The sequence below is a fragment of the Drosophila sechellia genome, chromosome 2L (genome assembly GCF_004382195.2).
Source record: "Drosophila sechellia strain sech25 chromosome 2L, ASM438219v1, whole genome shotgun sequence".
Classification (NCBI taxonomy): domain Eukaryota; kingdom Metazoa; phylum Arthropoda; class Insecta; order Diptera; family Drosophilidae; genus Drosophila; species Drosophila sechellia.
In genome coordinates, this window is record NC_045949.1 from 1,335,791 (window position 1) to 1,362,202 (window position 26,412).

At 43.1% G+C, this 26,412-nt stretch overlaps 6 protein-coding genes across 7 annotated transcripts; 3 read left to right on the forward strand and 3 right to left on the reverse strand.

The window, feature by feature from the left end:
• The first annotated feature begins 2,133 nt into the window (after nucleotides 1-2,133).
• Nucleotides 2,134-2,966, forward strand: LOC6617367 (putative odorant-binding protein A5). The gene is made up of 2 exons (XM_002041656.2): nucleotides 2,134-2,296; nucleotides 2,352-2,966. Exons 1-2 carry the CDS (start codon nucleotides 2,150-2,152, stop codon nucleotides 2,835-2,837), a joined length of 633 nt encoding a protein of 210 aa, XP_002041692.1. The 5' UTR covers nucleotides 2,134-2,149; the 3' UTR covers nucleotides 2,838-2,966.
• Nucleotides 2,967-7,067: 4,101 nt separating this feature from the next.
• Nucleotides 7,068-7,858, forward strand: LOC6617368 (ubiquitin-conjugating enzyme E2-24 kDa). Its single transcript, XM_002041657.2, has 2 exons — nucleotides 7,068-7,670; nucleotides 7,730-7,858. The coding sequence occupies exons 1-2, from the start codon at nucleotides 7,180-7,182 to the stop codon at nucleotides 7,746-7,748; spliced, it is 510 nt and encodes a 169-aa protein (XP_002041693.2). The 5' UTR covers nucleotides 7,068-7,179; the 3' UTR covers nucleotides 7,749-7,858.
• Nucleotides 7,859-14,199: 6,341 nt separating this feature from the next.
• Nucleotides 14,200-16,350, reverse strand: LOC116803586. The gene is made up of 4 exons (XM_032727480.1): nucleotides 16,298-16,350; nucleotides 16,083-16,242; nucleotides 14,535-14,732; nucleotides 14,200-14,473 (listed from the first exon to the last, which is right to left on the reverse strand). The coding sequence occupies exons 1-4, from the start codon at nucleotides 16,348-16,350 to the stop codon at nucleotides 14,318-14,320; spliced, it is 567 nt and encodes a 188-aa protein (XP_032583371.1). The 3' UTR covers nucleotides 14,200-14,317.
• Nucleotides 16,351-16,566: 216 nt separating this feature from the next.
• On the forward strand, nucleotides 16,567-17,277 carry LOC6617369 (dynein light chain 2, cytoplasmic). Of its 2 annotated transcripts, none has more exons than XM_032720544.1 (2): nucleotides 16,567-16,641; nucleotides 16,696-17,277. In XM_032720544.1, the coding sequence occupies exon 2, from the start codon at nucleotides 16,750-16,752 to the stop codon at nucleotides 17,017-17,019; it is 270 nt and encodes an 89-aa protein (XP_032576435.1). In that variant the 5' UTR covers nucleotides 16,567-16,641; nucleotides 16,696-16,749; the 3' UTR covers nucleotides 17,020-17,277. The 2 variants fall into 2 exon arrangements, with proteins under 2 accessions (XP_032576435.1, XP_002041694.1); XM_002041658.2 differs by having other exon boundaries at nucleotides 16,587-16,641; nucleotides 16,715-17,277.
• A 6,557-nt stretch (nucleotides 17,278-23,834) lies between these two features.
• LOC6617370 (probable pseudouridine-5'-phosphatase) lies at nucleotides 23,835-24,941 on the reverse strand. The gene is made up of 2 exons (XM_002041659.2): nucleotides 24,733-24,941; nucleotides 23,835-24,676 (listed from the first exon to the last, which is right to left on the reverse strand). The coding sequence occupies exons 1-2, from the start codon at nucleotides 24,848-24,850 to the stop codon at nucleotides 23,895-23,897; spliced, it is 900 nt and encodes a 299-aa protein (XP_002041695.1). The 5' UTR covers nucleotides 24,851-24,941; the 3' UTR covers nucleotides 23,835-23,894.
• Nucleotides 24,942-25,046: 105 nt separating this feature from the next.
• Nucleotides 25,047-26,138, reverse strand: LOC6617371 (pseudouridine-5'-phosphatase). Its single transcript, XM_002041660.2, has 2 exons — nucleotides 25,917-26,138; nucleotides 25,047-25,867 (listed from the first exon to the last, which is right to left on the reverse strand). Exons 1-2 carry the CDS (start codon nucleotides 26,032-26,034, stop codon nucleotides 25,071-25,073), a joined length of 915 nt encoding a protein of 304 aa, XP_002041696.2. The 5' UTR covers nucleotides 26,035-26,138; the 3' UTR covers nucleotides 25,047-25,070.
• Nucleotides 26,139-26,412: the final 274 nt, after the last annotated feature.

Below are 26,412 nucleotides of genomic sequence, written 5' to 3' on the forward strand. Positions count from 1 at the left end.
CTGTTGTCTGGTTAGTTGGGTTACCTGGTTAGCGTCCTGCCGCCCACAATATCCCACCCACGAGAGGTCACGCAAATTAGTGCGGCAACTAGAGCTCGCAGCTCCGGAAAAGTTTCCTGGGCGGGATAACTGCCAACGCAGACTCCGTCGGAGCGCGGGTTGAGGAAACTTGTAAAAGTAACTAGATAACGCAGCAACCAACAAACTAAGTAGTATTCGAGGGGGCAAGCGAGGGAATCCCCATAAGCCCAAAAGGTATATTCGTGTGGGGGTTATTGACCTCACTCAAGGTTCGATTCTCAACCTGATTGCTTGGCTAACTCCTCGCTTGATTAGCAAATTTTCAATACCTAAAAATGTTTGGAAATTTGTAATTGACATAAAAGCATTTGTACTGTCATTCAATTGGTTATATTTCAATATAATGACAAAATTAGTGCAATTACAGTATTTTGATGAGGCATATTCTTATTAATTAACCAGTTAATTATATTCTACTTATCGACTTATAATTTCAGCTTTGTTAATGGTAAGTGTAATTTGCTTAGTTATCAAATAAAAAATTTCCTACTTATTGTATATATTGATAAAATCGAGATTAAGCCCCCAATTATGCCCATTAAATAAGCCAAATTAAAGCCAAGATTAAACTTTCTCTTTTCCCAACTAATTGCCTGAATATTAATAACTTTTGGTCGAAGCCTCTGCGACATGTCAGAAACATCAGTTGAGTTCCCCGCGCCTTGCGTTGAAATAATTAATAAGCTAATTAATCTATAATAATGTCAAATAATGAGCCAATATTTGAGCAAATATTGGACCAGGAAAAGCGACGGCGACAATGGAAATTGCGATGATGACGTCGACGGGAAAGCGAGGAAAATTCGTGTTCGGGGCTCCATGTGTGTGTGAGCTCATTGAAATGCCATCATTATCGTGCTCATCATCGTTTACATGGCAAGTGCCTCATGGTTGCATGCCGCAAACGCTGCCGCTTCATTATCCTTATTACTCCTTTCGCTACAGTTCCCCAATCTGCACATGTGTGTGTGCACCGAGAGAAAAATGACAGTGTCCCGTGGATTATGTCATATATTAAACCAAAACATATCATGTGATAATGTGTGTCATTATTGTGGTCATTTCCATTGATCACTTACACTTACAGGTAGTTTGATTTCATTTTAGTCAGATTTTAATCAGATTTCGAGAGTATTCGCGCTGTGCAGCTAACCGACTCTGCGCTGGCGGGTTATTGTTTCCATTTTGATTTATGTCTGGCATCCTTGGGCTCCTCTTGGCCTCGTCTACTATTTTAACGTTGTTAACCAAATTGCATAAATTAAGTGCGTTCGTCTGCTTGAGTGGGTCTGGTTCAGGCTCTAGTCCTGCGCTCCTGTGGCTCCTCCGCATCCTGGCCTCCGATCTGTGGATCCATCTACTATTTCTGGCTCGAAGGCGCCCACATCCGTCGTCCTTCGTCCTGCATTTGTGTTGCTAATGTGCGCACATTAGACGCACATGTTGCCAACTGAATTGTGTTTGCTTTTTCCTTTCCCGGCATTTTTTCTGCGCAGCATGGGGAAATCATGTAAAACAGCTGGAATATTTTATAATTGGCATGTAAATGCACCAGCTTATGTAATCCCATGCAGCCATAATGAAATATTTTATAATTTTTCAGCCTTTCCTTGGATTTTGCAGAATTAAGTCATGTGTGCAAGGCTAAAAGTCATTAAGATTAAGTTTGAACTAATTGTTTTACCATGAATGAACTCATTAAATTGAAAACGGGCAGATTTTTGCACCAGTACTAAGTTTAAATTTACAAAAGTACATAAATATTCAAGTTACTGCACATATCGAATAAAACCTAACCCATATGCAGTCCAAAGAATTTTGTACACTGCGTGACTATTATTTCCGCTTGTTATCGGAATGAATGAATATCAATTGCACTGCACCAATTTTAGTTTAGCCAATCAACAGAAATATATTGTAAATATTTGCCTAGTTGTTGTTCAAACGTTTTAGAGCTCTATAGAAAATTGCCATAATTACCGCTCAATTATTGTAATAATATTTGCTATTGACATATCGACTATATAAGTGCGGTGTAGACCAAACTTTTCAGTTTTATAGCTTCACAATGAAATGGCTTGCATTGCATTTGTTATTCCTGGGCTTTATTTGCCTAGCTCGCAGCCAGGATGACGACGAGAATGTCAGAAGGATAATGAAGGAAATGGAGGTGATCCCCGAAATTTTGGACGAGCCTCCGAGGGAGTTACTCAGGGTAAGCTCAAAGTCTTTTTATCTCTGCGACTCCATTTTATCCATTTTATCACTAGATCAAGTACGACAACACCATTGACATCGAGGAGGGCAAGACCTATACTCCGACGGAGCTCAAGTTCCAGCCGAGACTCGACTGGAACGCGGATCCTGAGTCCTTCTACACCGTGCTCATGATCTGTCCCGATGCTCCGAATCGAGAGAATCCCATGTACCGTTCCTGGCTCCATTGGCTGGTGGTCAATGTTCCCGGATTGGATATAATGAAGGGGCAGCCCATATCGGAGTACTTCGGTCCCCTGCCTCCAAAGGATAGTGGCATTCAGCGGTATCTAATTCTGGTGTATCAGCAATCCGATAAGCTGGACTTCGACGAGAAGAAAATGGAGCTTAGCAATGCCGATGGTCATAGCAATTTTGACGTGATGAAGTTCACCCAGAAATACGAGATGGGCTCTCCAGTGGCGGGTAATATATTCCAGTCCAGGTGGGATGAATATGTGCCCGAGTTAATGAAGACACTCTATGGCGTCAGTGAGTAGTGAATGGAAGGATTGCAAATGCAATGGGTACGGACTTCGAGCGGCTGATTTGTTCCTTGGTTGAGTTTTTAGTTAAATCTTACCTTATCTGAGTATTAAAGATATTTAGCTAGTTACGAGCATTCCAAATTATAATTGTTTTTAATTACGTTGAGTGCGTATATACAGGACATTCATAATATGGAGCCAAGAGCTCGACTTATTGCCAAACTGGGCCACTTGAGGGATCAGCCAAGTGCAATGATATACTCTAACTGATTTCCCTCAAACGCTTTGATTGACTGGCTACATTTTCCAAATCCCCAAGCTCTGAAACAACAAGAAATCTCGAGCAGCTTTGCACTCGACACAAACTCACTTCAACTTTGCAATCATGATACGACGTAATGTTAGATTTCCATTTATATAAACTCGGGCAAGTGTGAAAGGTGCAACTTTCACGGCGGTCTGGAAAAGGGAAACCCCGAGGGTGGGGAGTCCCGCATTTTCCACCTCCTCCTCCAGCTTCCACTCAAATAGTAACTAAACGCAGTCGAGCACAAAGCGCTTTTTGTGGGCAATGGCAAATAACCTTAAGGTTAAGATTACAAGGTAATTTGATTCAATTCGAGTGATAGGCGTGCCAAGGCAACAACAAACGGCCCAAGATGGAAGCGGAGATGAAGACGGTGTTTCACGGGGCGAGCGGGCGGTGGAAAATACCCGGTGTCGGGCCAATTTCCCCAGTTTCAGTCGGATAGATGACAGTGTCAAGATAGGAATTGTTGCAGCTTTGCCTTTGCACCCCTCCAGCCAAAAACTCGTGCCCCCCTCGCTTTTTTCCTTCCTTCAATGAATTTCCTTTTTGCTTTCCGGCTTTCCTTTTGTTGGTATTTCTGTTTATCAGTTTGTGTATAAATTTGCCTTTATTCTGACATATTTAGTGGCGGTTCCAAGACAATTGTCTCGCCGATAAAAAGCTCAGAGATCTAGCTCCGATTTGCTTGTTACTCCATTAAAAAGGCATATAAAAAGGCAAAAAGGCCACAACATCAGCCTCGAATAATTGGATTTAGTGGGAAATGGTAGTGAATTATTGTCTTATAAATAAATGTTTCAGGACACTCAAAAAAGCTATGAAGTAAGAGCATAAATCTTAAATCACCTGTGAACTTTACTCTACATAGTTTTGTTATTTAATGTAAAAATGTTATATACTTATACACACTTCTGATGACACACTTATTTCTGGAAAATCCACCGTCATCGCTGATGATAAACCTATGATAAGTCGCCCATTCCCAGGCCTCATCTTTCCGAGCTTAGCTCTAATTTCACGCTCGCCCGATCTCACTATTATATAGGAAACTGTTCTTCCTCCAAGTTGCCAACGGGCGTATGAGTAATCTGGCCCGAATCCCATGGCCTCCTCTTGCAGCTCCTCATCATCGTGAATTTTTTGCGGAAAAACTTTCCTTCTTATTATTTATCCCATGTGACAAATTTGGTGCACAAGATTTTGCGCCGCATAATAAATTATGCGTTGCAGTTGGGAAGGCGAAAAAAAACTGAAATTAAATTATAGGGGAAGAAAATGCGAGCGAGTTGAAAGTTTTCCATCGTTCGTCGGGATTGGAAAGTTTTCCGTGCACGTTTTAATTTAATAATTGCTGTCTGGAGTTTTTAAGTTGGGGAAAAGTTTTCTGGCCAGTTTACCGGATTTGACATTGCACATAATCGCTTAAAAACGCTCTTAATTGGAGCGTTGTTTGCGTGAATAAATCATGTAATAAATAAACAAGCCGGCACACTTGTTGGCCATGCATTATTTATGGCCCGAATCAATAACTGTGGCACTTTGGCCACCAACGACTGATGCAGATGAGCACCAGGATGTGCAGGATGCGGGCTGTTCAGGACGCGGGGGCTTGCTTCTGCCAAATGTCCGAGCCTGCAACCGGCAGCCTGGCTCCTGTCACACAGTTAAAATGTGATAAATTCCATTAAGTGACAGGGAAACGCACACGAAATGCAAACGTAAACTGTATCTGGGCTTAGAGATGGCCAAATCAGTCGGCATTAGGCCGTAAATTACGACGTTTCAGTCTGGAGTTTGATAGCTTTCTTATTCGTTCGTTCAGTGAATTAATACAGGTTAAGTAATAATGAGAATAAAGCAGATATACTGTTAAGTAGGTTCTTTAACAGTAGACACAAATATGTATTAGTTCCTTATTATGTTGATTTAATTTTCCCTGCCATAAATTAAAAAAACTTTGGACACGCATCTCTAGACTGTTGGGGCCCCACAGAGAAATGTTTTGAATGGACAGACAAGAAATCCATTTTGTGTGGCGCCAAATCAAAATGTTGCAGCCAGGAACAGACACACACACTCTCGCACGCTTACCCACACAATCGCAAGCATCAAGTTGAAAGTTGCATGTTGCACATTGAAAGCCAAAACTGACACCACCAGACATTTAGTACGCATCGCATATTGAAATTGTAATTTGATTTCTGCCTTTTGCCACCGACTGTCCAACTTTCCATCTGGCTGTCTCCCTCTGTCGTACATCTCCCTCTCTCTGTCTATCCATATCTAAATTTGTATTCCCCCGATTGAGTGGTATTTCTATAGCAGTTTGCATGCCCCAGAGGTCCTTGCCCCGAGTCCTGACAGTTGCGTATTTTGCAACCGAATATACCCCATCGGACCTCAAGGACTGAAAACTGGGTCAAGCTAAAAACAAAGAAGGTGAGCTATTTAAAAGGGACTGAAATTTATTTAGACAACAAATTATGCAAGTGGTTTGTGAAATTAAATATAAATTGTTTAATGGTAGGAACACCTTTAAATGATGACTACAAAGTGCGCTTAAAACTGTACTATCCAGTATATAATTTCAGTTAAATGTTCTGTCAGAGTTGAAATGATTAAAAAGGACATCATTTGCCAGCTCTTTAGCTCGGGTTGTATTGAAACAATGCCTGGGAAAAGGGACTTATCTGACTACGGCACACCTGAGGAAGTTCCTCCACCTGACCCAACCCATCGGGGGATCAAAGTGCTCCACCCGCTGCACTTGTGTGCTGAAAAAGCCTCTTGGGGCACTTAAATCATTATTTAATTTGAATTTAAAATGCAGCAAGGAATTTTCCACGGCTATCGCTGTTTGTCGTCTGAAACAAAGCGCGGACAAATAAATAAAATAAAATGGCAAGCTCATTACATTACATGGCCATAATAATGATGATGATGATGATGTGGCAACAAGTCGGAGTCGGGCATCACTTCCAACAATGCCCCGTGCACACGCACTCATGCACAGTGGGGGCGAAAAAAGTGGCCAACAAAGGCACAATGGGACAGAGTCCACGCCCACCGCCCACCGCTGGGGTCTCCCACTTGGCCGCCTGCATTGTTGGTTTTCATTTGCGGGGTGTGATGGAGGAAGAGCGGGGTGCAGGAAGAGCGCGGAACAGGAAAGCGGGGAGGGGAAACAGCGCCTGCGGCATCTGGGGCATTGATGCCAGGTGACAGACGGCAAAATGGTGGCGCGTCCTTCTGTGAGGCACTGTGTGTACAGTTTTCAGCCTGCATATGCCGCCGTTTTACAGCTAATTGCCGGCTATTTACAATTTAAATCGCAAGAAACTTTAAGCCAAGTTGGCCACAAATGCAACTTGGTTGTAATTTCAGTTGCGGCAGTTAAAACCTTTATAATAGCTTGTGTGTACGGGGTAAAACCCCTTGTGTAAAATATTTGAATCATTCATTTTATGCAAAATTAAAACCCTAATTATTTGCATAAACTTGACAGTTCTTATGAATGTGTTTTTAGAGCTGTGTCGTTTCTCTTACTATTTGTAAAAAGCATTCTATTTTTATAACACTGATTGATTCAAATAGATCAGGAATAAAGAACTCAACAAACTAGATTCCCGCACAAATTAAGTCTTGAAGATTGCGAGCTCATGAATACGAAATGTGGTTTCGTCATATTGGATATTCGACACTTGAAATATGTCAATCCTTTGTTGTTTCTGTGGCTCACCTCACTGAAAGTGACAAGTGAAGCAGGAAACAGCAAATATTTTGCCTCTAGTCAACCTGGTTCGATCTTCAGGAAGTGCAAGAAAGCCTCTGATTTTATTACAGGGTACTAGAAAGTACCACGAGAAAATTGGCTCAGAAAATTATCATAGTTTTTAGCCAACAGAAACACTCATCAAATGTACAAGGATTGAGACGTTAACATAGCATAGTTGTCAAATCAATCGGTCGACTTATTCACATATACAATAATACGGCACTATTAAGCAAAGGATTTTATTTTTAAGAACTTTAGCCAATTAAGATATGGAAGGGTCAGTTTCTGCCGAGGATGGCACACCACCGTGCAGCTGGGCATGCAGCAACACCGCGGTTAAGAGAATCCAGAAGGAGCTGGACGAGATTACGAGTGATCCGCCGCTGTACTGCAGTGCTGGTCCGAAGGAGGACAACCTGTACGAGTGGTCTTCGACGATCATCGGACCCATGGACTCCGTCTACGAGGACGGAATATTCAAGCTGGACATATTCTTCCCGGCTGAATATCCTTTCGCTCCGCCGATAGTCATATTTCGCACGCCCATATATCACTGCAACATTCACCGCCTGGGCTTCATTTGTCTGGACATCCTGAAGGAGAACTGGTCACCGGCGCTGACCATCTCGAATATTCTGCTATCTATTTGCTCCCTACTCACCGACTGCAATCCCAAGGATCCGCTGGTGGCCAATATTGCCACGGAATATCTGAAGGATAGAGCAGAACATGACAAAAAGGCGCGCCTCTGGACCAAACGGTAGTACCTTGGAACTGGTTTTCTTAAAACTGTGTAATAATCCTTATCAAATCATTTAGATATGCCAAAAACGAGTAGATAAAATCCGCCAAATTAAGAGTAGTGGCAGCTTCGCTTCAAATCGATTTGTACATTGTTCATTGTTCAGTACATTGCTATATGAAATATACATATGCTCCATAATATTGCAGGAAAATCTATTAATCACCCGGTATCGCTTTGTCGAGACTCTGTACTTTTCATTGACAACTTTGGAAATGGCTCATGCCGCAATTGGGGAACGTGGCCACGCCCACTCACCTACGCCCTTTGTGGTAATACTTTCGAGTGGCCGACCGATGGCGTTGCCAACGAACTTCCGCCAGGCCAAAACAAAAATTCGTTGGGGACTGAAAATGTTTTTTTGACATCTACTTCGTGCTTTTCATGCGAAAATATATACTTTGCGAAACAAAGGCAGCAAGGAAGCAGGGGGGCAAGGTGGCCAAGTAGGTGAGCTCCACTCAGTTGCTTATCGATTTGAAGTTGGGGCCAAGAAAACACGAAATTAGCACAGGCGACGTCGCTGCCAGGAACTGTCAAGTGTTGCATACTTTTTCGGGCAATTTGAGGTCCAAAAGGGGGGGGGACTCGTCGGAAAAACAACACAGAAGTGGGGCACATTTGCATGAAACCGGAGTTGGAGGAGGACAAACATTAGCAGAAGTCAGCTGGAGTTCGCAGCTTCACCGAAAGCATATTCTTTCGATGGGTAACCCTTTTTGGCGAGCAACCCCTTGGCGGACCAAAAACCGGGGAGGAAGTCAAATATGCTGCCAAAGTTATTGATGGCACCCGCAGCAAAACAAATTTGCTTAAATCTGTTTAATGTTTTCCCATTTTTTGTGCCGCCCTTAACTGGATTCATCCCCAGCTACCGCTTTTGATTTTCCCTTAATATAATATTTATAAATATGCTTGCTCCTCAAACAATTTGTTAAAATGTTGGTACTTCTTTCAGCTGTGTTGCCGATTGGCCGCATAGATCATTGTGACGAGGGTGCTTGGCTCACATAGGTCAGGCTATTGGCTAGAACACCGCACAAGCTATTCGAAAACGGGTCTAAAGATACATCTTTTTTGAGTCATTCGCTTATGCCATTCAACTCTTTGTATCCTACGTCACAAGCCTTATGAATCCTGATTACATTCTTCACTCATCACTTTCGAATTCCCTTTCATTAAGCATTCACAAAACCAGAAATGCCAGGATGCAAATACTAAATACCCTCTACAGATATAAGGAAAAAAGTAATTATATGAAATTTTTTAAATATTTTCTGAAATATATAGGTGTTTAGCTTAGTTCTTGTTTTAAACATTTGGCTTAGCCTGGTTCGATCGGTACTAAGCTACCCCTGCTACCCTCTAAGCGGCGGCTGCAAAAACGAGCGAAAATCCGCAACACACATTTGCAGCGTAATCAACAAAAGCACTAATTGCATAGAAGACACGCGCTGACATTGATGTCTGATGCGCCCGAGTGCGAAAGAGAGAGCTGTGGCTGTTTAGAGCTTCATCTCTGTCTGCCTGCCTGCAATTTCATTTCGTTTGCGCTCCATGTGCAGCGGTATTAACATTACAGTTGCCATTTACCTCTGCCAACGAGGGCGCTGATGACGCTAAGCTGTCTGCATGCGTAGACACGGCCACCCCCATTTGCCACCCATTTTCCGCCCTTTTTCCACCCATTTTCCCCACTCCTCCCGGCCGTCGCACAACTTCATTAACGCAGAGTAAACACACGCATGCAGTTTTCGAGCTGAAGCCGGGAGCAAAGTGTTTGATGTTGTTGCCTCTCCTCGGGCAGTTTAAAGTTACATTTTAGGATCTGCTAGCTGCGCGTGGAGAGGGGGCGGCTGGTGCGGTGGGTGTGGCAGCCAGACATTCCCGAATGCTCGGCGTATTTGCTCAGGTGAGTACTTTTGGTCTGGGAGCGATGGGAAGGACGCAGGACGAAAGCTTTAAGCCCAACAAAGTCGAAAATTAAAGTGGGCGAGTGGGTTGGTGCTCAATACATGGCAGGTGTCTTAAATTAATATTCGTTGCAGTGCTTATTAAATTATGTGCTATAGCTTCAAAATCACAAATCAATTGAATTCTTTACGATACAATTTTGCAGTTAAGTGTAATGGACGACAATTTCCCGCAGCATCCTTTTAAATGTATGCAAATTAACACGATCTGAATAATTAAGTATAATTTGATGCCGAGACAGACTTTCCACGCATTTTCCCCCCGCCCCCGAATTTCACCTTGTTTAGAACGAGCCCGAAGTCCATTAACAAAGCATAACGATGTGTCATGTGGCAAGCACACACACAATAACCGCAAATATCGCACTTGGTTTTCCGGCTTTCTCCGCCTGCTTTCTCCCTGCCTCTTTGTTGTTATTCATATTTACGAGGCTTCGCGCGTGTGTGTTGGTGTGTGTGTGTGAGTGCCTTCTTAGCAAGCCTAACGAACTGCCAAATTACGCTGAAATAGCATTAAAAATTTACATTTTCCCAGCCTGCTGCTCACTTATTTTCCGTTTTGTGGACCGTCAAAAGCGAAAACGCCAACAAGTCCTTAATGACATTAAAAAGAAAGCGAATTTCCCCGAGTGTCTGTGGGTGCGTGTAAGAAAAATTATTATTATTTCGCTGGTCGGGGGAAAATTAAGCTGTCTTAAGATGTATTGAGAAGCAACTGAGCGAATGAATGAAGGCAGACTTTCCATTCCCAATTCCAGTAAGTGCCTCTAGTAACCCAAAGAATGCTCATATATGTGGGAGATTCAATTCCACTTGGCAATCGTTTTTGGACGCCACGGACGACCCACAGATGTAGCCAAGAAATGCTAAAAATGCCACAGAAAAGTGAAGAACAGCGGAGGAACAAAAGTTGCTGCAACTTGGGATGGGAAAGTTTTAATCTGCCGCATGCAAAACTTTAATCGAAAAGCTGCCAGCGCCGAGGAACTAAGTCAAACTTTTCAAATTGAAATATCAACATAAAAAGGCAGGCAAAGCAGGGAAAAGCCAGATAGGAAAAATTCGATTCGTATGTTTTGTCGTCACATGCCAATTGCGTGTTTGAAGTGCATGCAGAAATTTAAGCCGAAAACTTTGATCGCCTTTCAGTGCGACAGAGACAAATGCGAAAGTTTTCCCGATGCTCTCGCAGCAGCGGGAAAAGCAGTTTGCAAAGTATGCAAAGGGCATGCAAACAATGGCCTGTGATGGCATTTTCCTCCTACTTCGTGGGCGTTGCATTTTCGCCACTTGAACTTGTTAACTTGGCTCTGGCAAAGTAATGAGAACAATAAATATCCCAGATGGAAGGCACACATTGATTCTGCCCACTGATGTGGAAAAACCAATGTTGTTTATCCTTGGATTGCATATAAAAAATGGTATTTTGAAAACAAGTTTTAGTGACTTAGATGAGTATCCCAGGAAAACTAGTTTACGTTTAACTGGGTTGCTAGGCATTTTACCATAAAAGTCAAGTCATTTTACAGCCGTTTTTAATTAACCAAATGTGTTTGTACGGAAGCAGAGCCACAATTACACTTGTGCACAAAAATAACAGAGCGGAATAAGTAAACACGGCAGGCAAAATTAATTTGCCCCATGCAAATATGCAGAATGTGGAAATGGTTCCCCTTTCTGTATGTGCGTTGTCATAAATTTGGCAGTCGAGGGAAAAACCCGAAAAGCATAAGGCAAATAGCCTAGCAATTTTCGCTGACGTTTTCGAGTCGAGAAATGTGAGTTTGAGCCCCACAACTGGAGTGCAAGTGGGTTAACCAAAGCGAGTCTGGCTCCAGTTTCTGTTGGCTGCTTCCAAGAAATTGCACCTGCTTGGGATACCGCCACCCACAGCTCGCCAGCTCCCCGGCTTCCATATGTCCTGCTAATATGCCTGGATTTCGGTCCATGTCGGCTTGTTGCCAACTGTATAGCTACATGACTCTGCCAACTACTGCTGACTGCAGTTGGTTACCCGGCGGGCGACATTGCAAACAAGGAGCTCATTTTCGAGGACTCCCGGCCACCCAGCAAACATTTTCAGCCAGCTGGAGTTCAACCAGTTAATACCTTACCCATCAAATTACTCGGCACCAGCAATGTTTGCTGGGCTTCCAGCTGCATGGGCGTGGAGCATGGAGCAGGACAAGACCGTGCTCATTATGCATAAATTCTCGCTGCGAAACTGCACTGAATTATGGCAAAGTTAATGGCATTATAATGCCAAAACGCTGACATCTGCCCGAGCCAGGAGCACAGTGCCATCCCAAGAAATGTCAAGTTGGCCAAGGGCAGGAGTGCCTCGATTCCGATGCTACTCCGAATGCCTTTAAAGCGCACGGCTGGCAGGCGATGCTGCTGCTCCTTGGCTGCTGCTCGGATGACTTGTTGCCCCAAAGGCGGAGGCCCGGGGAGTGGGCAAATGACCCTCGTTTGTTGTCCTCCGTCGCAAACACTGGTCGGCCATGTCACCATCGGTCACACACATGGACTCGCGGACTCAGACGAACACCTTTCAGCCCCACACGCTGGCACTTTAGCTATAATCTTTCTTTTTTATCGCGAGACTGGAGTCACAGGACATGGATTTAAGGCTACACTTTAAAATCAGCTGGAGGTTTGAACATGTCTAAAGGTATGCCAGAATACATTTTAGTGAAAGACACTCGATGAATTGCTCTACTGCATTTTCTAATTAGGAACAAGGCATTCCCTTTTTTTGAGTGTACGCCCCAACAAGATGGTTGTTGTCCTCCTTCGGCTCCATCGACTCGGTGCTGCGCTGTGTTACCCAGATGTACTGTGTGTGTACGGGTATACTTCCTGCACACGCCGCATGCCGCCACCGCAAACTTGCGGCACTGAGCCCTGTTTTCACTTCCGGTTTCCGGTTTGCCTTTCGCCTCGGCTAGTTCGGTTACCGCTGCCGTTAACTTGTTTTGATTTTTTAATGGCTCGCCCGACGACAGCGAGCAGAGCATTTAAGCCTTCATAACTTAAAGCCCGAAGCATGAAAGGTGGCAGTTGTACTGGAAAATGTAAAATTTTCACAATTCTTCGGATGACTTTTGTCAAATAAGAGAACAACAGAGTCGTGAAAGATACTCGCCATTTGACGTGCTGTAGGTCTGAGTCTGGGCTTTTGTCATGCAAATTGTTGAACAAGAAAGGCGGGATGTCGACGGTGACGTTGATTGCTCATGAACTGAAATTAAAAGCAAACAATGCTAGGGTCTTCGAGTTGTGACGCCGAATACTCTATAAACGCTTAAGTATAATAACCCTCGATGGGCCAACTGGTTTGAATATACTCATCTATCGGAAACAAATCACAAGCCTAAGATTTACGAGCGATTTAATTTCTATGAGGCAGATGGAGCAGTGCTATCGCAAAGTAGGGGATTCCCCGAGTCAGGAAAGACCCTAACGCGGCGTGGCTTACCTTCCAGCCCATTTCCCCATTACCTCCATTAACCATTTTCGTGTTGTTCGCATGCAACTCTGGTTAAAAACAAAAGAGCTGCCAACAGGCAAGAAAAGCCACCGAGGAGCGGGAAAGTGTGGCCAGTGGGGAAAAGTGGAAATGGGAAATGGGGAAAGAAATACAGTTGACGTTAAAGGGGAAGCACACACGAGCCAAGTCAGAAAACTTTTGTTCGCATTGTTCCTTTCGCTATTGTTGTTGCCACTGGGTTTTCCTTTCGAGTTGCTGTTGCCGTTGCTGTAATTGCGGCTGAGAAGGAGGTAAGCCCAAGTCGAGAGTCCTGCGCAGAGTCGTCGATTTTAATTACGTATGCAATTTATTTATTACCTTCGCCCGGAAATATTGTGCAATTGTGTTGCTCTTGCTCGCTGCGGATGTGGCGCAAAGGGCGGCCAGGAAAAGGGGGCGTGGCACGGCAGCACAGATTTAACGTGCGGTTATGAAGTTACTTTTCATTTTCACAAGTGAGTCCTGTCAGAAAATGCAGAGCAGGCACAAAGTGCTCCATGTCAGGGATACAACTTATTGGTTTAAGCAGGTCTGCGATTTCAGCCAAGCAGATCCATAAGAAGAGGTGATTTTTTGAACGAAAATAATTTGTTATAAATGATTTGGCTAAATGTGAGTAATGGAAAGGTAGCGGAAGTGGGAAAATCCGGCATTCAAGCCCCTGCAAACCAACTATAAATATGATTACCAATATGGCCCAGCCCAAAGAATCCAAAGAAAGTAATATGTCCAATAACTAGCGTTTTCATTAGGAAAAACTTTTTGTATATTTTTGTTGAGAGAATTTTTCATACAGTTAACTCTAACTAATTCACACTGCTAACCATTAATAATAATATTATTGACGTTGGGCAGATTTGTACATTTGTGTGCGTTCCTTTCTATTTCAAGCTCTGTGACTATTGTAGTTAGTTATAGTTATTATAGTTAAACTTTAAATTATGCCGGCCATTCATCCATGAACCAGATTTAAAACATTATAATGTTATAAATAAAGTCTATGCTTAATATATTCATGTGCCATTAGCAATTACTAAACTGGAGTGTTCCGAATGAAAAATATTTTCTGTACAATATATTTTAAGGATAACCCTTTTGGATTAGGATATTGTGACGTATACGTCCGCAGTAGCACGGATGATATCGTAGGCATACCAGTTCGAGTGAAATAGGTAGTCCCCATGGGGAACTGGAAGAACGTCTGTTACTTGCGTATTAAGATGACTTATAGAAACCTTTTCCACAATGATATCGTGCTGCAAAATGAGGATGTTTGCAGAAAAAACTAGAACTACAAGGCTCAGTATTCATACTCACGTCGTAGGGGCAAGAATGATTCATATTGGAGTAGTCTTTGAATAAACTGTAAAGGTAACCGGCAATTGGATTCGATTTTTGGTTTTTATAAAACCTGCAGGCATCTATTGTATTGGATTTGCAAGCTGTTCTTACTTGGTGAAATGTATACAGAAAAATACTAAGTTGAATCAGACGAACAGGAGAAAACATTTTTGACTGCAGTTATGAACAGTTTCGCTGACAATGGGAGGCGAAGTGTTCTTTTCAACAATTGCCACCACACCGATTGCAATCAGAATCAAATTCAAATAACATTTAATTCTTTTATAATGGTTATACTTATAATCTAATTAATCTAATGACTCTCCCTTTTAAACGAGGAAAATGAGTTGTATGTAGGGGAGTAAAGAGAGAGAGAGGCCGATGCGATTTGAAGAGAAATTCAGGAAAACTATATTGAGTGATTATTATATAACGTTATTCCTAACAGATATTAAAACGCTTAACATGGAAACATCTAATTTCATTGCTGATATACAAAAAAATCATTTCCCATTACATTATAAATAAAATGTGATAAATGATTTGACCAAATGTGAGTTATGGGAACCTGGGGCGGAAGTGGGAAAATTCTGCATTTAAGCCCCAGCGAAACCACTATAAATTAGATTACCAAGCTCGGAAAAGTCCAGCCCCAAGAACCGTGACCATTAGCATGGCGTGTGTCCAATAAATTAGCGTTTTCATTAGGAAAACAAGAGAAATTTGTTCACAATGTTGTCGTTCTTGGGGCTCAGGAACACACATACTACATATATACCTCTATCCCGTTCAAAATTGGTTGCATTACTTGATTAGTGTCCGCGCAGTGCTGTTATTAAAATTCAATCTAAAATTTTAGCCCAGCACTGGGAGTCTCGTGAGCTGATTGCATGTCTAATCGAATTTAACAACCTTTTACTCTGTGGATTGGGAAAAGGAGCAGCGGGAAATTAACGAACTTCATATTAAGTGCAAATTCCGGCCTCCAACTCGTGTCATGCAATTCTGATTTGAAGCTCAAAGTCGTTAGGCTTTTCCATCCACTCTATGTACGTAATGCCATTTGCATGTTGGTCTCGTGTTGGTCTCGTGACCGATGGAGGGACAGTAGGGGAAGTGCTCATTAGGAACTTAGGAACAATTCCGAGGATTGGTCAGAAATAGTCAGTGCGCTAAAGATTTTTCTTCACTTGTGCTCGAACTAATGCACAATGTGAAACGCGATGAATAAATACAATACTTGGAACAAATTTGTAGATTTGCTTGATGAGCACGGGTCACTCGCACTACAATTTTTTATTCATGCTCTGTGAATATCTATTATGTAGTTAATCTTTAAATTATTCCGACCATTCATCCAAAAACAAGAATTAAAACATTATAAATTTCATTGCTCATAATTCATCATAGCTTTTATGTATCAAAAAACACCAAGTTGAAGAATGAAATATATTAGAAATATCTTCATGTATTGGTTTTATTTTTAAATTATTTTAAATTATTTTTAGCTTAATATATACAAACTTTTACGTTGGTAACAGGTGTCTTTAGCAATTTCACTTTTAGGGAATAGTACTTGTATGTACGATTAACTGATTTTAAAAAGCAATAGTCAAAGACGGCAAACTCTGGATCAAAGGTAACGCACTTAATGTTGGTAAACTTCAGTTTGCATATAACCAAAAAAGGTGTTCCATTACGTTAATAGTGCGTTGGATATTGAAAATGTACTTACTAGATGAGTCGAAAACAAGAAAATACTCAGTTGAACTAGGCGAACAGGTGAAATCATTTTTGTTTCGCTGGCAATGGCAACATGTACCCTCAAAATATGTAGCACACCGCTTTAAATCAAAAAATTGAAAAAGCATTTATTTTTTTTTATAATTGTTATATTTATACTCCAATTAAACCTTTTAATCGATTGATTATCGATTATGGTTTGAATGGAAATACTGATTTGAACTTCCAAAAAGGAAAATCATAGCAAGCGTCTATTTGACATTAGCTTCGAAATCGAAAGCGGCAGCTCAGAAAAAATCGGCAACCAACAGAGCAAGATCCGGATAGACAGAGCCTCAGAGTGAGTCGGCAAAAATCAAATAATACGAATAGTGTATTCTGAACACTGAGGTAGCCCCAAAGCCTTTCCGCAGATAAACAGCAAGAGTGATAATCGAATCAAGACAAGATGTCGGATCGCAAGGCGGTGATCAAGAATGCTGACATGAGCGAGGAGATGCAGCAGGACGCTGTGGACTGCGCCACCCAGGCCCTGGAGAAGTACAACATCGAGAAGGACATCGCCGCCTTCATCAAGAAGGAGTTCGACAAGAAGTACAACCCCACCTGGCACTGCATCGTGGGCCGCAACTTCGGCTCCTATGTGACCCACGAGACGCGTCACTTCATCTATTTCTACCTGGGCCAGGTGGCCATTCTGCTCTTCAAGAGCGGTTAAACGCACCTCGACTCCTGACAGCCGCTCCACCATGGCGCCCACCGAAGTTTTCCGGATGAGTCGCCGAACACTATTGTTCCTTGAATTGTAAACTCACGCACACTTACGCATCCACACTCACACATACGCACTGCACTGCACTGTCATGACACAAGCACACTTGACGTCTCGTTGATTCGTTTTGCCCAAATTCCAAAAACTTCGCTGTGCTGACTTAGCCACTCTGCTGCTGCCAATTAAATCGAATACTGGTCCTGACTTCACTACTTATGAATTCCCACATTTCACCCGGCATACGCTCAACCTGAAACATTGGATAATGCTTTTTGGGTTAATTCCTGCATTCATAGTGTCCTTCGGTTCATCAGAAGGCAAACAATGGGAGCACGCAAGGTGCGGGAAATGAGAAATTCGGGCTGCTGGTGCCGGGCAGATGCAGATGCGGATGCGGCCCCACCTGGCTGGCTGTGGGCAAATAAAAATTGCTTAATTAAGTTAATTAAAATATTGTCGCTGTCCGCCGAGCTTCCATGTGCCGGCGGCGGTGGCATTTATGCGTTTTTATTATCACGGCGATTGGCCAATTTCGGACAGGACGTCGTTCGGGTAATTATGCCAGCTCACGTCCAGGGCGCAATAATAATCATAAAAATAATATTAATAAAGTTCGCAGCGGGCCGGCATATGAGTGTGTATTTTGCGAAATACTTTTACACTTGGCCGGCAGGCTCGGCATATGAAAATGTTTTTTGTCGAGTGGGTGTTTATAGTTGGTTTGAGCCGCTTTCACAGTTCGACGACTTTTGGCCTTGTCTGCCCGACTTTCCGCCATCTGGCCCCCGTTCTCGGTGTTCCGAACCATTGCATCCGCATTTCGATGGGGATCGCTGGGTCAGACAGATTCTCATGCATATTTCATGGCCCGCTCAAAGGCCAAAGCTGCCCATCAAATCGAAGTGCCTCGCAATCAGGTGTAAACCTTACGCCTCCCGAATAAACCCCTTATTAATATTTTTACGAATACTCAATTTTTATGCACAGTATGCGCCATTAAAGGCAGAGCTCCCACAAATGTCCCGCTTCCCTTGAAAGTGAATCCCACCTTTGGGCTTCTACATCCTGCGACCACCTATTTCATCTTCGAAGTGTAGCTCTGTCCAGCTGTTTCCTGCTTGGTCTCTGCTTCCACTGGGCTGAATGAGAGTGGTGTTTTCGCTCCAGGATGAGTTGAGTCTGCGCAATGGAGAAATGAGATTGAGTGGCACTCTTCAAGCAGCGAGTAGATAGATGGCGCCAGCGAGAAGTTCAAATCGAGTTCTCGTCGGATTTCTAAAGGTTGGAAATAGCGTTTTTGAGATGAAGGTACATTCAAATTTTCTAGCTTCATTACATCACAACACAACTTAAGCAAAAGTTTGCTACGATTTGGATAGCGGGCAATGGTAAGAATATATAAGAAAAAATAGAGTGTACTCAAGTTACCCAATCCTCTCCGTATATTAAAGGACCTTTTCAATTTCATGTTATTAGTGCCCAACAATCAACCCAGGCAAAGATGATCTTACAAATCTGCTGGCATATTCGTTTAGCCCACTCACCGCTTTGTTTTGTTCCCACATAATTCCAATTTAATCTCGCATAGTCGCATTCACCATTCGCCATTCACAGCCACCACCATCAAGTGACTACAAATGAGCAAAGCTCTTGACCTTTTTGTGCCCCGGGCGGAAAAAATGAACAAAACTTTTATAAATTACTGTCAGTAGCAGTGACCTCAATATAAAATTGCACAACATAACTTGAACACACACACACCGATGCACAGATACACCAACACACTGACAGCGGAACAATTGCGAGTGCAATAGATACGAGTGTAATTGCATTTCTCTTGGCCGCTAGAAAGCTAGAAAAACCAACCCAAAACCACAGGAACATACGCACACGGATATGTTCACTTTTTGTGACCTCAGCAGCTATAATTATTGCCATTTTTTGCTGCTCAGACACACGTATGTGCATTGTACATTGTATATTCATATATGAGCCAGAAAAGCGGGTCAGTCGAAAGTCAACATTAGTTTTATCACAGTTCTGGTCGGGGGATACCCCATCCCATTCTCCAAAATGACAAAATCCTAATGAAACACAAACAAGACAGCAGGCGGAGGGCGTGGTGGGTGGTCAAAACCCCAGAACACAGCCAACAAACAATAAAAACCGCACCGTATAAAAAGTCGGGGAAAATTTTCATTAAACAAAAACAAATGTACCGAATTTGTTCCAAAATTAAAATGGGAAGTTACTTTTGAGCTCGGCTGACAAGTGGATTCACTCTGTAAATGTTCCAAGGATATAAAATGGTTTCCAAAGTAAATGAATTTGTTAGAATGGCTAAATGATTTAGGTAGTTGTGTGAAATAACAAAATGTGGCAAATATACTATTTTCTACAATAGTAATTCGACATTTTCATGACCTACATGAAAATTTCTTAGTGAGTTTCCATAAACCCATTTCGCTGGATAATCGCGCACATAAACAAAAAATATCTCAAAACAGACAACAGGAGAAGAGAAGGCGAAGAGATGTGATCGCCCCTGCGAAATGCAGGAAGTTGCATGCCCCATCGTGGTTTTTGCTCCTCTTTCGGGTTGGTGTGATAGATGAGGTTGCAAGAACCCGCAAGGACACATGCAGAAGTCACCCACTTGGGGAGTCGATTTTTCATTTGGCTTACGTATCATCAACCCGAGCTCGTCTCGTCTCGTTTCCCCTTTCTTTTTGGCCACTATCTCCGCCTGACCAACTCCATTGTCGTCAACGAGGCTCTTCTGCTCCGTCCTGCCACTTTTCCATCTCCTACCACTTCTGAGCTCCGGATTTGGGTGTCCATCTAAAACCTCTTTCTTACCATTTGTCGCTTTAAGGCTAAAGCTTTACTTGTGGTGATTAACGCAACACACTATCCTATGTGGGAAAAGGGTAAACTGCAGTTGGACCACTAAGCTACTGGGTATCATATAGTCCAGAGCTCTCCTGCTTATCGAGCTCCTATTGTCTCCTCTTTGGGTCCCCACAGTACTTTTGTGGCTTTATTTTCGTTATTGTTGCCTGTGATAAATTGTGCGCTTTTCGTTTTGACAGATGTCAGCGTTTGTCTGCCCAATGCGAAGCAGAAGTCTTTTGGGTTTGTCTAGGCCGGACTGAAAGTCCTCGGAGGTTATCGTCCTTTTCTCATTTTAATTTTCCAATGCCTCGTCAGGCATTAAAGTTCTCGCAACCTTTAACCTCAGCCTGATCTTTGACTTAACCATAGTTTTTGCGACATTTCCGGTGTGTGTGCTTTTTTTTGCTACTCTCAGTCGACTTGTTGACATTTTCAGGCCTGTCACAGGACTCTGAAGTCCTGCGTCTGAGATCCCCAACCTGTGTCCTGTCAGTCTCCAGGAGCCGAGTCCTGTGTCCCATGTCCTGGCCTCATGTTCTCGTGTCCGTGTCAGGCGTCACTTTATGCCCCTGACAGGGGCAACAATTTTATTTACTTAATTTGGCTTTAGTTTGTCATTTATTTACTTGTTTGCCGCAACAGCACACCAGTTGGTCAAAGTGTCCACCTCACGGCTCCACCTCCGATTCCAGCTCCATATCTCTAGTCCTCGCACCGATCTGGCCCGACTTCTGTTGTTGTCACTTTGACGCTGACGTTGGAGTTGCTGCTCAGGATTTTGATTTTGCTGCTCCTGCTTTTTATTTCGTTGCCTGGGGTATAGTGCGCTGCGGATCAACTTGACTTGGCTGGAAAAGTGCATCAGTGGATAAATCGGTTATACCAATACAAATCATTCAATGGAAGTTAAGTATATATATCCTTACAAAGTTTCTCTCCAAGGCACGTTAGTAAGTATCAACTTCGCTTTAACCTTCAGTCTTCCCCTTTCCAGGGTATCCCCCATTCGATGTGAGCTTCCTTGAAAGTCCCCCATTTGGTTTTATTTGTAACACGGTGACACATTTTGCTGCCCGCACTTTATTGCATATCGTTGTCGGCTGTTGGCGGAGCGTGGCATTGAATTTTTTATGAAAATTTAGAGCAAGTTGCTTTTTTCTTGTTTGCCTGGCGTTGACGCTCAGCTTTTGCTGCTGTTGCACTTTGGTACCTTAATTAAATATTTATTTCAATCATTTTCGCAAATGGATGGACACCGTGAAGGGCGGAGGTACGAAATCCGTTCATGGCCGAGGTGAGACATCCAGTTGGAAAGGGAGGCGGGAGGCGTGGCATTTGGAGGCACTAACATTTGTCATTACACATTAATAGCGCACCATTAATCTTTTTCGTGAGCTGGTGGGGTGGGGTGCTGGGGGCTCAGGCTCGGAATGAATGCCATTCTGGGGTCTGGACCTGAATCTGAACCTGGATCTGGACCCGAGTCGTCTGTCGCACAAAACCGTTAATTAATGTATGCCATTTAGCTGGAAAATTGCAAAAGGACACATACCCACGTACACAAATTGGCTTAAGAGGCAGAGATGGCAGCGTGAAACTAGAAGTACCCCAACTAACTATTTTACAATAGTCACATGAATGATTAATCGTGCTCTTTTCCTACAATATTTAATGAATTCAAATCAATGCAATCGCGAAATACTTATTTACTTAATAGTTATTTTGAACCTTTATCACAAAAATATTTAATACTACGTTTACATATAGTTAATAATACCGCCTTAAATCACGTTTTCACCACTAGGGCATACGTGTAATGCCAGCCCATCATAATGAGCGGCAATTTAGTGCCCTTTTGAATGGTGGTGGATGTGGGGTTGAGCCACTGGACGAGTGGCCTGCTGGGGGATGGGGGCTTGGGTGGCTGGGTGATTGGGTGGTTGGGCGTTGCGTCGTTGTCGCCACCACAAACAAGCAAAGGCAAAGGACGCAGTGGCGGGAGAGCGAGAAGGGATAGCGATTGGGATTGGGATGGGGACTGGGATTGGGACTGGGACTGGGGATTGCCCAGCAGGTATGCTTGATTAATGCTTTATAACAAGGCTCGCACAAAGCACGCTCCGAATGCACACCCACGCCCGCAGAAACCACAGAATGGCGGTTCACGGCCTCAAACGCCCAGCAGCCTGGCCACCCAACCACCGACCTCCTGTGTCCTTGCATTTTAACATTAATTTAGCGGAATGCTGGGTAAGACTATGAAAAGCTTTTCAGCATTCGTCGACACATGTTAATCCGCGTTGTTGTTCCACCCAAAATCACAAGGGCACTTGAATCTCTGAAACAATGCGGCTCCATAGTCGAAAATCGATGCGATTGGCATGTAATGATGCAAAAATTACATATTGCTTAACAAGAGGCTATTATAGATTTTACGCACGAAATTGGTTTTAAAACTTTTTAACAAATGAATGTTCATGTTACATATAGTTTTTCCCCACTGTGAACTTTGTGGCTTAAAAACGTTTCCATTTACTAGCAGTCAGTTTATTTCTCACTGAATCTGAGATGCCCGCGGGTCTTTTTGTTAGCTTAATTAAATTAAGACGTTAAAAAATCGCAGATCTTGTTTGAGCATCGTGCTTTTGACGCTCACAATTATTATTATTTTTGCTTTTCGCCCTTGAGTGCTTCCTGTGGCGCCCGTTCATTAGGCAGAAACGGAAGAAAAGCCAGGGAAAAGTTAAAAAATAAGTCAAAAAAATGTGTCTAAAGAGTTAAAAGGCTTATTCACTTTGCGCCATCTGACGTTTTTAGGAGTCGCGGGTCTAAACCCGACTTTTGGGGGCAGGGGACACATTTTCCGAGTTGAGCATTAAGTAATTATAAGTTGGCAGGAGTTGGCTGAAAGTTGCAAGTTGGCATCTGCAACTAGGCAAACATATTGCATGTCTACACCCTTGTAGACACCGACAGACACATACACTGGTGCACAGTGGCGCACACTGCGTATGCGTAATGTGTTGAATAATTAAATTGTCAAACAATTGGCTTTTGGCAGAGAGACAGAGCAAAGATGACGGCAAGAAAATGCTGAACGCAACCGGGATTTATTGTCTTGCAGAATGCGAATCCTGTGAATGCGGAGAATGGAAAACGCTAAATCATCTTTAATTGAAAGCACTTGATGAGCTAGTCAAATGCCAATGAACAACGAACGGTGAACAATGGCAAGATTCAGACAATCGGCATTATTTATAATGCTCTTTAATCTCCATCTGAATTTGCATTTGCTTTTTTCTATGAGTGTGTGCTGGTAAAATCATTGCTCGCCGATAGCATTCAATTTCCTTGTCATCCCGAAAACGTTTTCAATTAAACTGTATTTATTATTCAGCAGATAGAGCAAACAATTCCCTTTTCAATAGTTAATAATAATGCTAAGGCAGCTTATCGCAGCTCACAGTTTTATGGATCAATTTCGCTTCAAGCCGAAGTATCAAGAAAAAGGCTGCAATTAATTGGCACTTCATTAACACCAAATAATGAACACGTGCATTTAGCAAATCTTTCACATCAGCTGTAATTTAATCTATTAAGCTTTTAAGTTAAAACTTCCCGCTTATTTCTACTGAAATGCGAAGTGCAAAAGCTTTTAGGCAGATTGCCTGGATTTGGATGCAGATATATTTAACCGCAAATCTGCTGAGTGGTTAACTACGTATGAATTGGCATGAAAGGTTTAAATACCTGAGGAATCAGTAAGAGACAATTTAAATCCATGGCTGATGACTTGATTACTTTTATTTGAGAATTCAAATCATACTATTGCATTTATCATTGATTTTACGAACGTCATTTAGCTTTAATCAAAATGTTTAATATACGGTTCCCATTGAATACAATAAAATCCAGGACAATTTCAATTATGCAACCTCCTGGCCTTCGCTTTCCTCCTCCTCTCCCTCATCAGCTTCTGAATCCGCAGCAGCTTTCTTTAGTGCAGAGGAACTTCGCTGACGTCCCGCAGATTTTTGGGAGCTACGATGACTTGGTGCCTTGGGTTTTTTGGGTGGCGGTTCCGTGCAGCTGTACGGCGGCATGTTGAACTCCGTCGGGTCGAACTCCTCCAGGGTTTCCAAACGTAAAGTGGCCAGCTCTGACCAGCAGCAGGGCAGGTCCTTTTCGGCCAACATTACCACTGGCAGTCGGGCATCCGTAGCTGCCTGGACTCCCTTAGGAGTGCCATCGAAGACCAGGGTGCAATCTGGTCCGGCATCTCCCAAACGTTTCATGGAAATTAAATAGACATCCGGTTCCGGTTTTGGAGCCTTTAAGTCCGCATCATCGGCGCAGATTATCGATGAAAAACTCTGGAAGAAGTCCTCCCTATCGCGGATCTTAGTGCAATACATTGATTCGGAGCACGAGGTGATCAGCCCCAGTCCCATACAGCACCTTCCCAAATGGGTGACCAATCGCTCTACACCAGGCATCAGGGTGGGATTGGCAATCAAGTCGGATGTTCGCTCATTCAGCTGAAAGCGAAAGGACTCCCAGCTCACGGGAAGATCGCATTTCCGGCAGATCATCTCAGCCATCTCAGCCGTTTCCATGGGACCGCTTTGTATCATAACCGCTTCGGGGATAATCTTGTTGTAACTCGCAGCCAGCTCAATTACGGCCCTCTTATAGACATGACGGGTGTCTATATGGGAAATGTGGTCTTAATTTGATTTTAAAAATTTACGAAGGGTATCTTACCGAAAACGGCGCTCTCCAGATCGAAGATGCAATAGCTAATACCCGGACTACAGCACATCGGTGGACAAAGGGAGCATCCTGGCGGAGCCTTGCAAGACTTACAGCACGCACTGCACATTTTTGGGCCGGACTTTACAAATTTTTAAAAACTCAAATTTTGTTCTACGAATTTTGGCCGAACACTGACATGTGCCGCATTGAAAACAAAGTTAACCAATTATATACCCACAGACGCACATCTTTGCTAAGAAATCGAAGAATAAGTTGAATGTGCAAAAACGACATATTTTTATTAACTTATAAAATTATTGATTTCTTATAAATCTCTAAAACTTGACTCATTCTCTTAAATTTAAAATGGATGGTAGGGCGGCTGGTGCTGGTGGTTCCGCGGGTTCCTCCTCTGCCTCCTCCTCCTCCGCGGCAGCTGCTTCGGCCGCTCTGGCCCGGATTACAGTCAATCTCTGGCTGTATCTCGTGCGCCGACGACTCGATCGCCTCTTGGGCGCAGGGTCCGTAAACGGGGGCAAATTATACATCTCCGGCTCGAAGTCATCCAGGTACTCGAATCGCAAGGCGGCCAATTCGGACCAACAGCAGGGAAGGTCCTTCTCGGCCAACATTATGACGGGCAGACGAGCATCGCTCGCCGCCTGAACTCCTTTGGGAGTGCCATCGAAAACCAGGGTGCAATCGGGTCCAGCATCCCCTAGCCTCGACATGGCAATCAGGTAGACGTCGGGCTCGGGCTTGGGCGCATGCAATTCCGGATCATCCGCACAGACCACGGTGGAGAAGTTCTCGAAGAAGTCCTCCCGGCCGCGAATCTTCGAGCAGTAGTTGGCCTCGTTGCTGGATGTGATCAAGCCCAATTCCATGCAGCTATTGCGCAGGTGCGGAACCAGCCGCTCAATCCCATCCATAAACGGGGGATTTGCAATTAATTGGGAGGTCCGCTCGTTAAGTTCATACCGAAACGATTCCCAACTCATCGGAATATCGAGCTTCCGGCAAAACAGTTCAGACATCTCCGATATCGTCATAGGACCACTCTGGACATGTAAAATGTCTGGTATCCTCTTATCATAACAACGAACCAGTTCCTTGAGAGCCTTCCGGTAGACGTGGCGAGTATCTGAAGAAGATGTTGCTTTATAAAGGCAATTTTCCAGTTTTAAGCTCACCAAAGACAGCACTTTCTAGATCGAAAATGCAGTAGCTGATACAAGGACTGCAGCACGTTGGAGAACAGCCATCACAATCTGTTTGAGATTTGCATGTCCTGCAGCCAAAAGTGCACATATTCCTTTTCTACCAGAAGAGCTCTAGAACTGGAGGAATTTTCAACGAATTTATATCAACATTATCTGTATCAAGGTCTAAAAATGTGAAAATTAACAGTAGAAACTATGTTGCCTTTTTTTTTTTTTTTTTTTTTTGGAGTAACTAATTCTATTTATTAAGATTTCAAAAGGAATCGTTCAGTAATTCCTCTGAACTTAACCTAATGTGTGATAAAGATAAATGAGACCAAGTGGTATCTTAATTATAAAGTACAAAAGAAAATGTAATATGTTATGTTATCCTCCGGGTAAGGAGATCGCTGGGGTGTACCCTCTTCAGTCTTCGGAGAGAGATGGGATCAGCTAGGATAGTTGCTAGTCGGTTCGGGTGGGCCAT